This window comes from Microcaecilia unicolor, unplaced genomic scaffold, assembly GCF_901765095.1.
Source record: "Microcaecilia unicolor unplaced genomic scaffold, aMicUni1.1, whole genome shotgun sequence".
Taxonomy (NCBI): Eukaryota; Metazoa; Chordata; class Amphibia; order Gymnophiona; family Siphonopidae; genus Microcaecilia; species Microcaecilia unicolor.
This window is the reverse complement of record NW_021962892.1, coordinates 265,079-284,124: the sequence shown is the minus strand read 5'-3', so window position 1 is coordinate 284,124 and position 19,046 is coordinate 265,079. Positions and strand designations below refer to the sequence as shown.

The following is a 19,046-nucleotide window of genomic DNA, read 5'->3' as shown; positions in this document are numbered from 1 at the left end:
AGCACTTGGCTACATGCCCTAGCTGCTGTAGGTACTGTGAACACTTCCCCACCGCTTGGCTGTGCTTCGACTTTCCCAGTCCTAGGCCCAACTCCACACCAGGTTTACTATGTAACTCTGGATGCTTGGCAGTTCAAACAATATCAAACAAGTCAGGAATTTAATGTATTTTATTTGGAACAGTCTTTTCCCTGAGCTATATGCCTCCCCAGGCTTCATACATAGCTCCAGCACTCTTGTAGTTCCAACTCAGCACAAACAGAAAAACAAGCTCTTTCCCCACAGGTATTAACCCAGCCCTGAGTCCCATAGTCCAAATCCTTTCTTCCCCAAGTTCATCAAGTCCACTAATCCTTGGCAAATATTCCAACACTTTCCCCAGCAAAAGGTTCCCAAAGCCCCTTCAGCAAAAAGCCCCAAAGTTCTTTCACCAACCTCTTTGGCCTCGGTAATCACCTCCTCAGGCATCCACTACCTAGGCTCTATCTATCTCCCCTCACTCCCCAGCTGCCTCCAATCTTTATCATGAGCCTGCTCAAAGCCCCCTCCTCCTCCCCCATGGGAACCTGGGAGTTGTAGTTTGGTTCACCTTCTCTAAGGGAGTCTAGTGGCCTCCTCTGGGAGTTAGGGGCATTGCAGCGCTGGTTAGCCTTTCCAGAGGGTTCAGGTGATCCTCCCCGAGGATGCTGGGATTGGTAGTCCCCCCATTGTTTCCACCCAAGCTGGTCTTTCCAGCGCCCCGGTCTGGCGTTCCAGCCCTGGGATCTACTTAACCCTACATAAGTGTCACAGTACAGATCCCAACAGACATGAATTTTTTTCCCACTGGGGAGAAAGATGGGCTCCCCACGACTCCCATAACATAAACTCATGTAGCTTATTCATCCTCAAAAGGTTGGGGAGAATCTAAAAGCCAATGATTAATACATTTTCCCCAATATGCAAGCTTTCCCCATGAAAAGCTTTGCCTCTAAAGTCCTTCCTCCCATCTTAAAAAGAGAGCTTAACAGCGCATCCTCCAAAGTAAGCCTTGGGGAGTAACCCAGAACCAAATGGAGGTAACCCAAGAGAGGATCTGTGACAAAACAGTGGGTATTAAGCCTGTAAATTGTATTGAATATTTCTTGAAGTGTATTTCTCTAGTTTGGCCAGCAGGTGGAGCATGTCTATGTTTAAAACTGTTATAGAGGAATGACCATTCCTTCTTTTTAGTTAACACATAGATAAAGGAAATGCCTGTAGTGATGTAACCAGCTATTTTTGAAACTTGTTGTTCAGGGCTCTGATTGGCCCAGGAGCTCATTTCATTTGGATTGTACTGGCTTTTGCTCCAGTTTCAGGCCAGGAGAAGGGAAAGCTCTTTGCTGAAGCCATGTAAAACAGTTATATTTGATAACTGGTGAGCAGCTATATGTCCTGATCTCCCCAGGTACTTAATGGAAAATAAACAAATGTTTAGTTAGTGTTATAATTGATCAATATTTCAATTACCTGTTATTGTTTGCTGATTGCACTTTTTTTTGTTCGTTTTTCAATTTTTAAGACAAACAGCTTAGTTTGTTGCCTCTGCCTGTCTGGACTGATAAAGAATGCTACTGGTTTGTGTGTTGGGTCTTTGAGTGCTTTCTGGAAATTGTGGGACTTCGGTAACCTAGAAATCACTGTGGATAATTTGAGAGCGGGAGACTCTCCCTGAGGCGGCTGGGACCCAGTCAGTGGGAGGAGGGTGCTACTGTAGAGTATAAGCGGCAGGTGAGGGGAGACCTGAACTGAGCTGGGGATAGACTAAGAGGCTGTGGAGTAACCCCAGGCGGGTGGCAAGGCATTTTGTGACAGCATTCCAGAAATCTTTTAAAGCTGAACAGATCCACGTGCCATGAATTATCCCGGCAGGCATATTTCAAGCATATAGGAGTAGTGACACAACCAGCATGATAGTCCTGCAATTGACAAAAATAGTCTCTATATATGGTTCTATAATGGGTTTCCCACAACTGTATACAAACCGAGGTCAGTTTCTGAAATTAACATCTGCTCTCTATATTTTGTACGGTACACAGGGACTTGTTACTGTTTCTATTTCTTTGGTTTTGCACTGTATGCAGAGTATGGCTTCTTGGGGTTCAGTTTAATTTTTGTCTACATATTTCTATTTTTAGTTTGTGGTTACTTATTCTCTATACTTGATGAGGATATACTTGTGTTAGTGTGTGAAAAAGGCTGGATATTCAGATAACATTGAGTGTTTGTGTAGAACTGATCTGTACTAATCCAGCTTGTTTAGTTTTCCAGTAGCAGAGACACGAAGGGTGGCCCATCCCAAAGCTGTATCCAGTATGCAGGAGATTGAAGGATGAGAGTGAGGTTTCTATTGCGGGCCCCAAGCAGGTCTAACACCAGTTCACATATATATGTACATTACAAATACTAGCATATTCTAATCAATACATTTTATTTATTTATTTGTTGCATTTGTATCCCACATTTTCCCACCTATTTGCAGGCTCAATGTGGCTTACATAGTACCGTGATGGCGGTCGCCAATTCCGGTATGAGAAATACAGAGTGGTATTGCATTAAAGTTCATGAGTGAGAAAGTACATTGGGTAGTCAGGAGAAAGAGTTAAGTTTTGTCCAGTTCTGGTATAAGTATCGTTGTGTTGCAGGTTCAGGTGTTTAGGTTGGGTCGTTAAGATATGCCTTTTTGAACAAATTGGTTTTTTAATGATTTCCGGAAGTTTGTGATGTCGCGCATTGTTTCGTGACGTTTGGTAGTAGAAAATAAAATTCATTTTCTGCCTTTGTTGTCTGGTCATTTTATTTTTCTAATCGTGTTGGTCCCAGTCTCTGGTTTCGCTTTCCTCTGTCTTCTCTTAACTCTTTTGCCAGGGTCTGGTCCATTTGGCATTTCTTCTTTTTCCATGTTCATCATTCAGCTCCCCTCTGTGTCCCTGCCCCTATCTTCCTGCTATGATGAGCATCTCCCATCTCTGTATTTTTATTCTGGCCCTGTTCAGCAGCACCCCTCTGTGTGTCTATCACCTCTCCCCATGTCCAGGATCGCATTTATATGGCCCTATCCTTATTCTTCCTCATGTTCAACTTCTCTCCTTATTCCCCCTCCCCTCTTGTCCTTCCGCCCTCTCCCAGGACCAGCATCTCCCTTCCTTCTCCCTTCTCTTCCATCTAGCGTCTGCCCTATTTCTCCCCCTTCCATTTGGCATCTGCCCCCTCCCATACAGGGTATGTTCTCATTCCTCCTCCCTTCCATCCAGCGTCTACCCTCTTAATCTCTCCCCTTCCATTCAGCGCCTGCCCCCTCTCTCTGCTCAACTCTTTCATCCAGTCTCTGTTCCCTCTCTGCTCCCCCCAATCCAGCATCTGCATCCTTTCTGTTGCCACCTCCCACACAAGTACCCTACTTACACACATTCTGGCTCCCGGCTCAATATGTCTCTCACGTTTCCTTCACCTGACCTCTCTCTCCCTCCAGGGTCCAGCCAACATCTATCTCTCTCCTCTCTTTCCCTACGCTTGTACATCCAGCGTTTCTCCCTCATCTCCCCCTGGCCCCGGGTCCTTCAAACCTGCATGCAAGAATGGCAGCAAGTATGGTACTCTGCATACTCTGCTATTGAGACAGACATGGGAAACAACTGCTTCCCTTGGAATTTGTAGTATGGAGTGTTGCCGCGATTTGAGTGTCTGCCAGGTACTTATGACCTGGCTTGGCCACTGTTTGGAAAACAGAATACTGGGCTAGATGGGCCATTGGTCTGACCCAGTATGGCTACTCTTATCTATGTATGCTCTTATGCATTGTGTCATTCCTCTATGATTTCCCACCTTCTCTGATGTAATTTCCTGTTTCCACGATCCAAATAGACCCTATCCTTCTGTAGGCATGATCTTAGTCTAACTGTATAAAACAGTAATCATCAATTTCAAATAAAATCAAATGCTGACAGCCAAAAGGGAGAGGAGAATATTGTTCTCCTTTGGGCCGATGCTCAAAACTCTGGCGCTACAGAGAACAGCACCCAGGAATAGCAAGGAACAACGCAGAAAAATAGCTCCCCAATGCTCAATACAAATTGCATGCAAATAATGTGCGCTGTGAAACCAAATGTAAGGGGGAGGAACGTGCCTGGTACATGTGTACAAGAGTTTTGCAGTAAGTGTGGTTCTTGTGAGCATGCCCAGGCAAACTCGGAAGTGAAGTATTTAGTGGCACCGTTTCTCTGCACCTTAAATATTTACAGTTAGGCCAGAAAACAGGCGCCAACATGTGCTCCAATTTTCAGCTTTGCTTGGACTCGCACACATGTTTCTCACTCCCATCACTTACAGGGTTACAGAGGCTTCCTTCTGCTTCCAAATTCAATCACAACCAGCAGATTTTAAGGAGAAAATCATGGGAAATACTCTCTTCAGACACACCAATACCAGCTCCAAGCTGGTGTTAGGTTTCCAGCAGTAAAGGTGGCTTTATTTTCTGCTCTGAGCCTAGAGAGGGATTATAAAATGACCTCATTAACATCTATTTGACTACATTTAAATACTATTTGCATTAATCTTTGGTGTGCACATTGTTTCCTGCACTAGATCCCTCTGAACATTCTGCGCAGTTTAATGCCAGCGTTAGTCCTGCACTAATCGGCTCTAGCACCAGTGTGTTCTGAACAATGGTCTACTTAAAGGCAACTAGTAAAAAGTCTGTGATTTTCAGGAAAGTTAAATATGAATGTAAAAAGCACTCTGGCTGCAGCAGCCTCTTATCTGGACAGGACATATTTCTAGATTAAACATCTTTTTGAATTGTCTTAACTCACTAGATTCTCATTTAAAATTCTCCATGATTGTTCATGAGAAAGAGATTGTCTTTTTGGATACTAAAGTTTAAAAACAGGTTCTAATCTTTTTACTACAGTATGCAGGAAGAACATTGAGAAAAATACCTATTTACAATATTCAAGTTGTCATACGATTACAGGTTATGGCAGTCTCTTCCAATCAATTTCTATGAATCAGATGTATGCTGCATGGAAGCGCTAAGGGGGTCTTTTACTAAAGATTAGCTCGAGTTATGTGCAGCAGGGCCCATTTTATTCCAGTGGGCCCTGCTGCAGATAACTTGAGCTAATCTTTAGTAAATGACCCCCTTACTGTCTCCTAAATAGTGCATAAATAAGAGGCACTAGTACCTCTGCACACTACTAGCACCTGTAGCACATAGCCAAAATGTGAAAATGTTGGGAATCCCCCTTCTTGACATTATGGGGTCCTTTTACAAAGGCACGCTAAAAATGGCTTGCAGTAGTGTAGGTATGGGTTTTGGGCACGTGTACAATCATTTTTCAGCGCACCTATAAAAAGGTCTCTTTTTCCCCCTCCCCCCCCCCAAAAAAAATGGACGTGCAGCAAAATCAAAATTGCTGCACGTCCATTTTGGATCTGAGACCTTACCATCAGCCATAGACCTAGCGGTAAAGAATTTGAGTGGTAATGACCTACGCGCGTCAGTTGCCACTTGGCGTGCGTATACTACGCGTGCCAGAAAATAAAAAATATTTTTCAGACACGCATAGCGGACGTGCGCCAAAATTGAAATTACTGCAACCAGGCGGTAACTCCAATTTGGCGCGCATTGGGCATGTGTAGGTGCCTACGCGGCTTAGTAAAAGGGGCCCTTCGTTAGTTTTGGTTTGTTGCATGTTAAAATCCCATGTTACAGTTCATTAAGCCCAAAACTCAACACAATTTAGTAAAAGTGCCCCATAATTGTCAAATCTTCAATTTATTTGAATACATGAAAGTACAATGTTTATACCCAGCACAATGCCATGTATTCACTAATTACATTCCAGATACAATAAAGCTTTCTATGATACTGTAATATAGCAGTAAGAGTAATGCATCACCTTTGTGTAAACCTCATTAAACAATACTTCAAACTATATAATATAATTCTACATAGTTAACTGGGGTGTTCAGTAAACATTAATTTTCTTTAGCATGAGACTTTTTTAAAAATGTAATTTAACAATAAGGACTATATTACAGAAAAAATATATCTGAATTGAAAATCCAGATCTAGCCTAAGTAGCATGGCAGAAAATGCCAAATGTATTTTGATATTGCCTTTAAAAAAAATAATGGAGTTTTTAACTCAGAGGCTATTTCAAATCCCAGTGTTCTTAAGTGAGCCATAAGGAGAAAGTCAGCTATGAATGTTACTGTAGTAAGATTAAATCTGTTTTTCCAACTCCAAGATTATGTCTTCCTTTGTTATAGATTCCCACTGTGAGGGGATAGATCCTTTGTCCTCAAATTTTTTGTTGTAATATTTTTCTAAATTAGTCCTGAATTTGCTAACAAACCATTTCCAGTATTTCTGTGATGAGTTGTCTGGTGTGATGCTCCACTGTGAATAAGGAGGTCCTGCATTTCGATAAGTTTTATATGGAATTCTATTATCCTCACTCAATATAAACCATTTGTCACTTGCTACACAACTGGTACAAAATTCATTTAAAAAGTGATTTGTTTTATAATATATCCAACCATTCACACATTGAGGACGATGGAAAGGAACACTGTGGTCTCCATCATGACCTGAAACAGTGTTTGTACAGACAGCACTGCAAAAGGGGCACCGCTCACAGCATCCAGCCAGCTGATCAAGCAATATTTCATGAGGTTTGATCATCAATTCTGCCACAGTTACACTACCAAATTCTTGTTCTAAACTTTTTACCACAGTATCCAATGCCATAGTCATTGCATCTTTTAAAAAATCAATTTTTGTTATGTCTTGCTGTTCAAGACAACAGAAATCACTTCGCTGAATATTTAGCTGATCTCCAATATTTTTACAAAATGTATCCAGCCACAAAGATGCACCACCATTTCTGTCTTTAACAACTCTAGTTGCATAATCAATGGTTTTGTGGAGCATATTTTTGACAGAATCAAGAGAAATAGTCAAAAATGTTTTACTTGAGAAGTAGATTTTGACACGCTCTTTAATATATTCTTGAAAGGCTTGTTTGGGGTGTTTAATGTATTCCATGTATTTAGAAAAGTTTTCTTCTTTTGCAAGAGACATTAGAATGTAGCTTTCTAATTTCGACCTATTGCCATTAAAGGCTTGTTCGTTAGATAACATCTCACCTGCAATGTCAATCGCTGTCTTCTCATAGACTCTCTGACGTAAAGGTTGTCTCAGTTTGTCACATAAAAAATCTGCAAACATTGTAATGGATGTTGCTCCTTTGCAGGAGATTCTAAACATGTTGAAATAATCCCCTTTCTTACTACTGAGGTATGTAACTGGATCATTTGTTCTCTGGAAATCTTCATGAAGGTTTGTGAAGTGTTTTGTTGCCTCTCTTAACAAATATAAAGATAAATCCATTTTGAATTTCTTTCTGTACTCAAATCTAGGACCCCTGGAGGCAGATTCTACCTCTTCATCTATTCTTTTTATTATTTCATAAATATAGCTTGGATTGTAATCCATACCATCCTCCTTTTTCTTCTGGATGTATTCATTAACAATCTTCATGATATCACTTACCATTTGATTTATGTTTTCACTGTCACATTCTTCAAATGATATCCTTAAGAAATAGTTGTTTCTTTTCATGGCAATATGCTTAGCTTTGTCAAAGTAAAATGTATTCTGTCCATAGGACCTGTTAATACTTTCTGTAATATTTTCATTCTTAAAATGATTCAAAATTGCATGCTCTACATCATTATTTATGTTAGGCTTCTCAACAGGAGCAGAATTGTTGCTCACCTGTATAATCCATTTTTTCCACAATGTGTTAAAGTTCTCTCTCATCTCCTCTTCACTTAACTCTTTCCCCTTTAACTGCAAAGCCAGCTGTTTACTTATTTGAAACAATTCATCTTCATATTTTGATTTATTTTCATCCAGTTTCCTTTTGTTTTTCTTTAGTTCAATCATTTCTCGGCATTTTCTTTTAGTTCTTTCAATAAGCTCTTGTTTCAGTTCTTTTAGCCTGTTTTCAATGTTAGCTTTCCACTGAATCAGTTTCTCACAGTCTTTGCTTTCAGTAAAATACTTTTCTTGATCCTTCATGATGGCCTCATATTGCTCTCGAACCTGTTCTTCAAGAAATTTATTGTTTACACTGTTGATTTCATTCTTTTGAATTCTGTTGTTCAGTCTGGGCTGTAGGTCGAGCACGTGACGCCTCAATTTCCAGGTCCAATTACTGTATTCTGCTTCCAGCCTACTGTATGCTGCAATCTCTAATGTATTCCTGAAGCTGAACACAAAATTCTCATTCAGCAATGCATTCCAAAAATCCTGAATGCGCTGCTTCAGTTCTGATATTTTTAAAATACTGTGTGTAAACTCATTTTTCGCAGATGAAAAAATTACATTCTCTAGATCCTGAACATTTTGACTGTAACTGGGATTTGGAGGAGCCATCGGTGGATCCCCTTCCCAGAGGTGAGCAAAATAATGAATGTGAGTATCCTCATCAAATCTGATGACGTCATTGAAGCATGTTACATCACATAGCAGTTCTTGCTCTGCTGCGGTTTTTGTCATTTCATCTAGTTTCTCCTGAAGGCGTCTTCGTCCTTCCATATTTTTTTCCTTTGCTGTTATTTCCCCTACGTTTTGATGTACAAACAAACAACTAGGTGAAAGCTTTACCTGTTTCATTCTCAGAAATGCCTGGACAGCAATTTGTAGAATATCCTGCATTTCAGAAGGATTTTCTCCAAATATATTTATCAGCGTCATGTTGCCAATACCAATGACAAATGTAGCAAGTTCGTTATCATGATTAAGTGTTGCTTTGTTTGCTAATTCAAGGGCCCGAAGCCCCTCAGTATCGATCACGAGTAAAAAGTCAAAGTTCATCTCCTGACAGAGCTTTTCCTCAACTTTAACTAGCTGCATAAATGCACCTCGAGTGCATCGTCCAGCGCTGACAGCAAACTGCAGGCCAAACATTGAATTCAGTAGTGTTGATTTTCCAGTGCTCTGGATACCAAGTACAGAAAGGACAAATACTTTTTTGTCTCCGAGTTTCTCAATGAGGTTGTCTAAGATATCTCCTACCCATTTCAAGGGCACATGTGCAGTATCTCCATCCATCAGTTCAATAGGATGCCCGGAAATCATCAAATCAGCTGCAAGTTTTGGCAAAGCCAAAATATTTTCATCTTTGTTACAAATCATATCCACAGCTTCATAGATCTGTCCTAGTTCTCTCAAAAGATGTTCAAGGCCAAATGTAGAATCATTGATCTCATTAGACAGAGAGTCTAACTGTTTTTGCATTTTTTTTACCAGGTCATTATTATGTTTTCCTGCTTGTTTCATGTTAGACCACACAACATGATATTCGTTATATAATTTTGAAAGGTGGTCATGAGATAGATTATCAATAAATGTTTTAAACCACTGCAGAAAGTACATTTTGACTTCATCTGTTTGGGAGTTTAAGATCTCAAGTAATGACCTCATTAGGTCATTGAGGGGAAATGCTTTTTTCAACTGATCATTCCTTATGGCAAGTTTTTCTGATTCTATGTCACTTCTATATTGCTCAATGCTTTTGTTTCCTTTCTGAAGAAGGCGTGTGAGCTCCCTATCCTTCTTGCACCATTTATGCCACAGCTCTCCCTGAAGAGGAAGCAAATTTCTTTTCATGTCAGATATTTTATTTTCTTTCAAGAGACTTAATAATGTCTCTGCAATATTTTTACCCTCTTTACAGTCTTCATCATTTTCATCTATAATGAATGCATACTTAGAAGCAATATCTACGCACCTATCAAGACGGAAAGTGCTGTCTGTCATTGCCAGCATATGTTTTATTGTCATTGTCAGTTCATTAACTAAATCTGCTTCATTTCTGTTCTTGATGCCTATTTTGACTTTGTTTCTAGGTCTGCAAGCTGGGAGATTTTCTTTATCTGCACAAAGGCAGATCAAAGGTTTTGGAGAATTGAGAAAATGGAGTAAAATTTGTTTACCTTTTTCATTCCGATCAGACTCTGATAGAAAGATCACATTGACAGAAGCTATCTCCTGTAAAAATTGCAGTTGAGGCTCATGTTCTCTTGCATCTCCATGAAGGTTAGTAAATGCGACGCAGTTATCAAAACTGTCATCATCCTTCCCACCTGGACAATACCAGGCTATTTCTACAACTCCTTTCATCAAGAGACCTTCTTTGCTACTGCCTCTGCAATGTCGGTGGAAAAAAACATCATGCTTTTGTTTACTCAACAAAGAATTCAAAATCTGAGATTTCGAAGATACAGAATCACCAAACCTTATAAAGGAAATTACAGGGGTTTCAATTTCAGATACAAATTTTTCTTCACATCTATTAGTCACTAGGTCTTTGTTTTTTGTTCTACGTTGCCATCGTTTCTTAACCTGCCGAAAGGACCAGAGAGGGAATTCGATTTCTGAAGTGCAGGGATTTGTTATCAAAAGTGGAAGTGCAAATTGGCATAAGGAAAGTTTTATTGTGAGATTCTGCCTCATAAAATTATTTGCACAAAGAAAAACAGCCATATGTACATCCATAGGATGTACTGGTGTCTGACAATTTCCTTCTGGTTTATGTGTTACCTCATTGACATCACTGAAAAATTCATCCACGTCTGACAATTCATTCACGTTTTCTAGTGTGTTAAATGAATTGTCTATAACTTGTTCCATCTCATTTACACCTTTGCACACCAAATATCTTGCTCGGTAATCTAGCATAAGCAGCTTTTTGAGGTAATAAAATGGAAGTTCGCTTTCTGTGCAAGGCTGGCGTTCACACAATGATGATTGATCAATAATGTGAAAGTCTGCTGTCCTCATTTTCTTTGGGTAATATTTGTCAAGGTCAAGTCGCTTAATTAGATTTACAAAAATGTGGTTTTCAAAAGTTTCATGCATTTTACATTCTGATAGTTTATTTTTAGATTTTGATTTGGTTACATGCTGTTGTTCTTTATTTTGACATATGTTCTCTAATTCTTTTAACACAAGCTGAGTCTTCCTGTCATCCATCGTGGTGTCATAATTTTCAAGTATTAGGTTATGTAAGTTTTTTTCTAGTTCTTTCAAGTCAGCATGGTCATCATATTTCATAAGGACAGTGGTAACCTCAGATGATAAGTGACTTTTCAGATATTTTGTTATTACATTTAATCGTTCACGCTTTTGTTCTGGAGGCACTTCTTTATCTTCTATTGTCACTGTCAAACTGGTCAGCAGCAAGAAAGCTTCAGCTCGGTAAACGTTTTGGTTTCTTAGACTAGTGTATTTCTCATAAGTGGCTTTCATTTTTCTTAACATGAAATCAATTTCTGGACATCCAAGGAGATACTGAAAGATGTTATCTTCCAGACTGTATCCACAGCTGCTTGCAATGCACAGCAGCAGCACTTCTATGTCTGTTTGTTTAGCCTCTCTCAGAGTCTTTAATAAAGAATATAAAGACAAACTTGCATTAAAGGTGGATTTTATCTTTGCTTCATGTATTGCTTCTACAGAAGTATTATTTTCAGAAGTGACTTCCTGGATGATATTCTTTACTTTCTGAAATACTTCAATAAACTGATCAAATCCTGAAGTGGAAATATTTTGATGTTGCTGAATTTCTGAGTGGTAAATCCACTGCATAATGAAGGAAGAGCTGGGAAAGGTCTCAACTGAGTAGATATGTGGCTCAATCAGACTGCGTATTACAGATTTAATGTAAATAGTATCACTTCCTGGATTATTGCTCTGCTCTTCCACTACACTTCTCAAGAAATCCTGAAGTGCTTTATCAGAAAGACAAATGTTAATCCAAACACTGTAGTTTCTTGTTTTTTCAGTCAGTTTCTGTTTAAAATCAATCAGTTTCTTCAAATTCTCTTCGGTTCTGGAGGTCTTCCAGTTTGCCAGATCTTCTAAGAATGATTTGGCATAATTTACTGCACTTGTGAGTTGCTCTCCAAATAATCTACTGACATTTTGATTTGTTAAAGCTTTGTAGGCATCTGTAAGACCAGCACAAACTTTCTGAACATCTTTAAAATCTTTTCTGTGATTGGACAGGATTAATTCCCACACAGGTGCCAGCTGAAATCCTCTGTCAATGACACACCATGTTTTGTTACTGGAGATAAGACCAGATTGCCACTGTGGAAGAGAATCTGCTTCAGCTGGTCCACCTGTCTTGGTTACATACAGCTGAATCTGTTTTTTGAGAGTTTCTTTCTGTGTTCCTTGAAAAGATGCTTGTGACTGAATCTGTGAACCACTGATGCCACCTGCAACATTACTGCAACTGGCCTCAATGTAACCATTAAGTTCTTCAGATGCCAGTTTTTTCACTTCTTCCAGATGCTCTGTCTTAAAGCCCTCTGAGGATGCCTTCCACCAGAATATTCCACCAAAGTGAAGGGGGCCCTGGTTAGCATGAGAACCAAATCTGTTAAAAAATTGCTCATATCTCAGTAGCATATTCTGCTTTTCAGTCTCTGTGGTGAGAGTCAAGTCTTCCTCAAGCTGTTGCAGCTCCTTCAGCGCTGCACTGGAAAGACTGAGTTTATCCTTTGGAAAGTAACATGAGGCCAATGGAATGTAGTTATATTTTGTAGTACAAATGTAAGTTTGCATAGTGGAAGACTTTTGCTTGTTTTCAGACTCGGAAGATTTACGGTGTTCTATGCTAGTTTCAAAATGAACCCCCCAAAAGCCACCTTTGGCTGAACAGCTGAAGCTATGGCCCAGTTTTTCCATGGATTTTGTAAAGGTTGACTCTGTTACAGAAGATGAAAATTCCTTCTGTTGAAACATAGTCCCATGGGCAGGGCCAGAAAGGCTAAACTCTTCTGGGATGCGAACAAGCTGTTCCCTTTTCTGTAGCAAGTCTTCTAGTTCGCTGGTCTTATAAATCCCTTCCAGGGCGAGCCCCCCAGATGCATTTGTTAGAATTTCTCTGTCAGAAATATTTTTCCCTTTTCTCAAAGAATCTTGCATTAGATTTAACTGCTTGTGCGGATTTTCTATCATTTCTCTGAAAGATTTCTCAGATGGTACCCAGTTCTCAGTTGGTATTTCCATGGCCAACTTCAATTTTTTCTCTTTTCTTTTTACACCATCATCATTTCTGCGTTTGCGTTCACTTTGCATTTGCTGCAGCTCTTTCAGAGTCTTTACTGCCTGCCTCTCTCTGTCAGGTATCTGAAGAAGTTTTTGAAGTGCCCGTTTTTCCCATGAGTGTCGTGTGAGGCATTCAAGTTTTAAATAATCTTCGTGATTAAGGTGTTTCAAAGCCTGAGTAGTACTAACTCCAAATCTGTCTCGCAACTCGGGCAGCCAGTATTCTGGATCCAATCCCACGTCACTGAGGCTCTGAAGAAGTTTTGTCTTTCCAGGATCCTCTAGAACTTGATCTTCAGGCGCATCCTTCTCTCCTGACATTGCTTACAGAAGAAAATAAATGTTTAGTCAATTAAAAATAAAGTGATACTGTCACACTTAACTAATAAGAGATTGAGGGGCGGATGCAGAAAGCTTCACATGCTGCAAATGTGTGTTTAGCCATTCTGAAGCATACAAAATTTTAAAAAGAATTTGGCTGCTTGGCTACCATGGGAAAAATTCTGCCAGGTCTGGGGTAGCATAGAAGAGTTGGATGAGAGGAGTTGGCATCTATCAGCACCTCTCTCTCCTCGCAACTTGACCACTCTGCTCGGGATACCTTTCTGCATCAGCCTCAGGCCTTTCTCTCCACTCCTCAGTCTGACAAAAGATATTATCCCTGGTGTCTAGTGGCACCCCCATCCACCTGATCCCTCCTGCAGGTACCTCTGGCTCCACCCAACTAAAATAAAGTCACTCCCTGGTGTGTAGCGGCACCCTCTCTTCCCTCCCACCCCTGACTCCAAAAAGATCCCTGGTGTCTAGTGGCATCCTACCTCACCCACCCGACCCTTCCCCAAGGTACCCCTGATCTAAAAAAATCCCCAAAATAACACTCCCTGTTAGACAACACCCCCTTCCCTCTCCTAAACTAAACTAAAAAAAAAAAAAAATCTCTGGTGCCTAGTGGCAACCACTCTCCCCCTCCTCCTAACATACCTTAAGTGGCAGGAAAAATGCCCACTCGCTCCTGCCTCCAGTGCTCCCATCTTGAAAAATGCCAGCACCCTGCCCCGCGTGGTGCATCCTGGGATGTGCCAGGTGGGGCAAGTTTGTCATATTAGGAAATTTTTCCCTTATATGGTAGACTGACCCTGCTCAGTACATCCCCCTAATGAACATCAAGGTATTATCTGAATGATTTCCTGTCTTAAAGGGAAATCATATGACCAAGGGAAGGAAGTGTGGATGTAAAGAGTTAAAATTGTATGTTTTAAGAAAATATAACTTAGAAATTAGCTTTAAGCAGAAATATGGTGGAAATGTATTTAGTCAACACCACATAGATAATGTATCTTGTTCTATTTTTTCTGTAGTTATGCTTTATTACTGGATGGTTTTCTATATAATCACTGATTTATTGCCTAAGCATTGTATGCTTAGGGCCCTGTTTACTAAGCCACACTAGAAGCACATTAGCGTTTTTAGCACACGCTAAGCATTAGCGAGCACTAACTGTGTAGATGCCTATAATATTCCTATTGGCATCAACAGAGCATGCGCTAAAAATGCTAGCGCGCCTTAGTAAACAGGGTTCTTAGTCAACGGATGAAAGTTGTGTTTAACACTCCTGTGGTTTTCTTGGTATTATTTTTATCCTATCACTGTTAATCAAGATGTACGTGTTATTTCACTTTTATATATTTTTTAATACTTATGTTTCAGTCATTATGCATGTCATGATAACTTATTTAAATATTTATGTTTTTATTATTTATATTATTATTTACATTGATTATGTATCTGTTATTCTTTAGCCCCTGACACAGCCCTTGTGTGGATGAAATACGACCTGTGTCGGGCGTTTTTGTAGGTTTATTCCTCATTAAAGATTTTGGTTTGACCATACATCTGGTCTGCTTGCCTTTGTTCTATCACAGGATACTCCAGTTTGCCTGAGGGGGACAGGGTTACATTAAAGTGTATAAATGAAGAGAAAGAAGGAAAAAAAAAAGAGTGACAGATTGGTAATAAACTTGAGACACCATACCTGCGTTCCTCTGTGCTGTGCTGCTTCTTTTTTTTTTTCACCTGATCCGTTACCTGGTTGAAAAAAACTTCATATTTTTATACAGGCTTTAGCAACTGGATTGCTTTAACTGTCACCATCAATTATTATGTTTTATTACAATGTGACTCTCCTAGAAATCAGAGGTTTTCTGGTAGTGACATTTTGACTATTTGCTGCATGCTTTTGATAGAGTGTAGATAATTTCCTTTCTACATCATACTTTTTAAATTAAGAGAAGATTCTAAAGGCAAAGGCTTGAGCCAGAACTATCAGCAGGATCTCCTATTTCATTATCACATTTGGTGCTCTTTTCTCTTGCTTGCAGCTCTCTCACTATCCTCACCCCTCCTACTCTCTTTTGACTCTGTGGCCTTGATGCAGTAAGGGTTGTGTTAGGGAAAGGGGAAAAGGGAATGGGACTTGATATACCACCTTTCTATGGTTTTTGCAACTACATTCAGAGCATTTTACATAGTATATACGGTACTTATTTGTACCTGGGGCATTGAACCCAGTTCCCCAGGATCACAGTCTGCTGCACTAACCACTAGGCTACTCCTCCACTGTGCTAAGCTTTAGCACACAGCATTCTAACACACATCCAAATTTTTTTTTACTTCTGAAGCAGGAAAATAATGGTACGAAAATCATAGTACCATTTAAAAAGCGTGTATTAACAGTTAAAAACAAACAGTGCAATACACTGTGGTAATGTGCCACCTTTTGCTGCATTGGGAGTAAAATGTCTCCCTTTCTGTCAGTGCATGAGAGAGAATTAGCTCCTGCATTCACAGGTAAGAAGACATTAAAAAAAAGTCAGCCAGAATCCCTGAGCCCTTCCCTATATCAATTACAAAAATTCCCTACTGTCCCCATGGGTCTCAGGCCTCCTCATACCCCCTCGTCCCTACCCCTTGAGGGTCTCAGGCCAGGAACTACTACTACTACTACTTAGCATTTCTATAGCGCTGCCAGGGTTACGCAGCGCTGTACAAGTTTAAACATGGGGAAGGACAGTCCCTGCTCAAGACAGCTTACAATCTAAAGGTAAAAACTATGTAGTCAGTGTAGGTATCAGGAATGGGAAGGTGGTTAGTCACCAAAAGCAAGGGAGAAGAGATGGGCCTTGAGTAAGGACTTGAAAATGGGCAGGGAGGGCGCATGGCGTATGGGCTCAGGAAGTCTGTTCCAGGCATAAGGTGATGCGAGGCAGAAGGGGCGGAGTCTGGAGTTAGCGGTGGTGGAGAAGGGTACAGAAAGGAGTGATTTGTCCTGAGAGCGGAGGTTACGGGTGGGAACATATGGGGAGAGGAGGGTAGAGAGGTAATAGGGGGCTGCAGATTGAGTGCACTTGAAGGTCAATAGGAGAAGCTTGAACTGTATACGGTAGCGGATCGGGAGCCAGTGAAGCGACTTGAGGAGAGGGGTGATATGAGAGTATCGGTTCACGCGGTAGATAAGACGTGCGGCGGAATTTTGGACAGATTGAAGGGGGGATAGGTGGCTAAGCGGGAGGCCAGCGAGGAGAAGGTTGCAATAGTCAAGGCGAGAGGTAACGAGGAACCCCTCACTGAGCACAGGAAGCCATTGACCAGAGAACCTATGTATTAATGGACTGAACCCCTCCTCCCGGGACCAATTATACTAACCTGGTCCAGGGAGGCATGAAGCAGCATCCCTGTCTTCATGCTGCCATCTTGCAAAATGGTGGCCCCTGATCCTTTGCGGACACACAGCTAGAGGTCTTTCTGCCAAATAAGGAAGATTGGGAGCTAGAGGCACAAATGACTGAGCATTGTTACTGCCTCCCTATTTGAGAGGGCTGGGAGGGGGTTGATGGACCACTTGGGCCACCACAGATGTTTTTTTATAGGGTCTGTGGGGATCCAAGATCTCACTTGGGCCACTATATCCTTTTTTTTTTGTGGGGTCAGAAGAGTATAGTGGAGGAGTAGGAATTCAGGGGCTCACTTTGGGCACCAGGGATCGTAGGTTATCTGAGTTGAAGAGAGACACACTTCACCTCACATTACCCTTTCTTGATGCATCCTTACTCCAGCCCTGAGCTGGAATAGATTCAGCAGTAAGAAGAGTATAAAACCATGCCAAATTTTAATCCAATCAATATTCAGCCAGCATCTGTCAGTGTATTTTGAAATGCTGACCATCACCAGCTAAGTTAGACCTTGATATACAATGCTGGGTCATGAAAGGGCACCAGCTGCTGCTGGCCATCCAAACTTATGCGGGTCTCAGCTTAATAATCAGTTGAGACCAGCATAAGTTCCTGTTAAATTTCACCCAGTTCTTCCCACTGATGCAGTCCCCCCCCCCCCAATCAATCCTCCCCAAGCAAGCCCTCCCTGATTAGGATCCACCATACAAGTCACCCCAGCAAGAACCATAGTAATATAGTAAATGATGGCAGATAAAGACCTGTACGGTCCATCGAGTCTGCCCAACAAGATAAATTCATTTTACATGGTATGTGATACTTTATATGTATACCTGAGTTTGATTTGTACTTGCCTTTCTCAGGGCACAGACCGTAGAAGTCTGCTCAGCACTGTTCTTGTACTAAGTTCTGAAGTTAACGTCGAATCCCCTTAAAATTTACACTCCAGCTCATCCCTATCTATTCAGTCACAATCAGGGCGTAGACCGTAGAAGTCTGCCCAGCTCCTGATTTGTTTCCCAATTACCGGCATCGCCATCCAATCTCCGCTAAGATTCCGCGGAACCATTCCTTCTAAACAGGATTCCTTTGTGTTTATCCCACGCATGTTTGAATTCCATTACCGTTTTCATCTTCACCACCTCCCGCGGGAGGGCATTCCACATATCCAGAACCCTCTCTGTGAAAAAATACTTACTGACATTAGTCCTGAGTCTGCCCCCCTTCAACCTCAATTCATGTCCTCTAGTTCTACCGCTTTCCTGTCTCCAGAAAAGGTTTATTTGCGGATTAATACCTTTCAAATATTTGAATGTCTGTATCGTGTCACCCGTTTCTCTTTTCCTCCAAGGTATACATGTTCAGGTCAGCAAGTCTCTCCTCGTAAGGTTTGCAATGCAAATCCCATACCATTTTTGTAGCTTTTCTTTGCACAGCTTCCAGTCTTCTTACATCTTTAGCAACATAGGGCCTCCAAAACTGAACACAATACTCCAAGTGGGGCCTCACCAACGACTTGTAGAGGGGCATCAACACCTCCTTTATTCTGCTGGTTATGCCCCTCTCTACGCAGCCTAGCATCCTTCTGGTCACGGCCGTCGCCTTGTTGCATTGTTTCTTCACCTTTAGATCCTCAGACACCAACACCCCAAGGTCTCTCTCCTGAGTCGAGCTTACTAATCTCTCCCCTCATATCCGGTATCTCTCTTTTGTGGTTCTGCACCCCAAGTACATCACTCTACACTTCTTGGCATTAAATTTTAACTATAATCTATTAGGGTTCAAGTCTCTCTAAACAGGCATAATTAACCCTGCCACTTATACTTGACACCAGTAATTTATGTTTTAATAGGTCCCTAAAATTTTTTTTTGTTTTTTTGTATGCAGTGCTCAGTGTGTGTCTAAGAGGGGTATAATCAAAAGGTCGGCTAAATGTGAATTTGGCCAACCTCACATAGGCGGCCAAAATTAGGCAGGCAAAATCGGAAAATAATATGGCCGAGCATAGTCATACCATTATCACGGTCGAAACCGGCCAAATCAGGGGCGGCCAAAGTATACGAAAAAGGCCGACATAAGACATTCCATTATCGTCGTTGAAGCTGGTCAAATCAGGGGCGGCCAAAGTATAGGAGAAATACGGCAGTTATGTGACAAACGCGTTA

The 19,046-nt window shown here is 41.0% G+C and overlaps 1 protein-coding gene across 1 annotated transcript; it reads right to left on the bottom strand.

Annotated features, from left to right (window-relative positions):
* Positions 1–6,247: 6,247 nt before the first annotated feature.
* Positions 6,248–15,199, bottom strand: LOC115458635 (interferon-induced very large GTPase 1-like). The gene is made up of 2 exons (XM_030188478.1): positions 15,186–15,199; positions 6,248–13,476 (listed from the first exon to the last, which is right to left on the bottom strand). Exon 2 carries the CDS (start codon positions 13,472–13,474, stop codon positions 6,248–6,250), a length of 7,227 nt encoding a protein of 2,408 aa, XP_030044338.1. The 5' UTR covers positions 13,475–13,476; positions 15,186–15,199.
* Between the last annotated feature and the right edge of the window lie 3,847 nt (positions 15,200–19,046).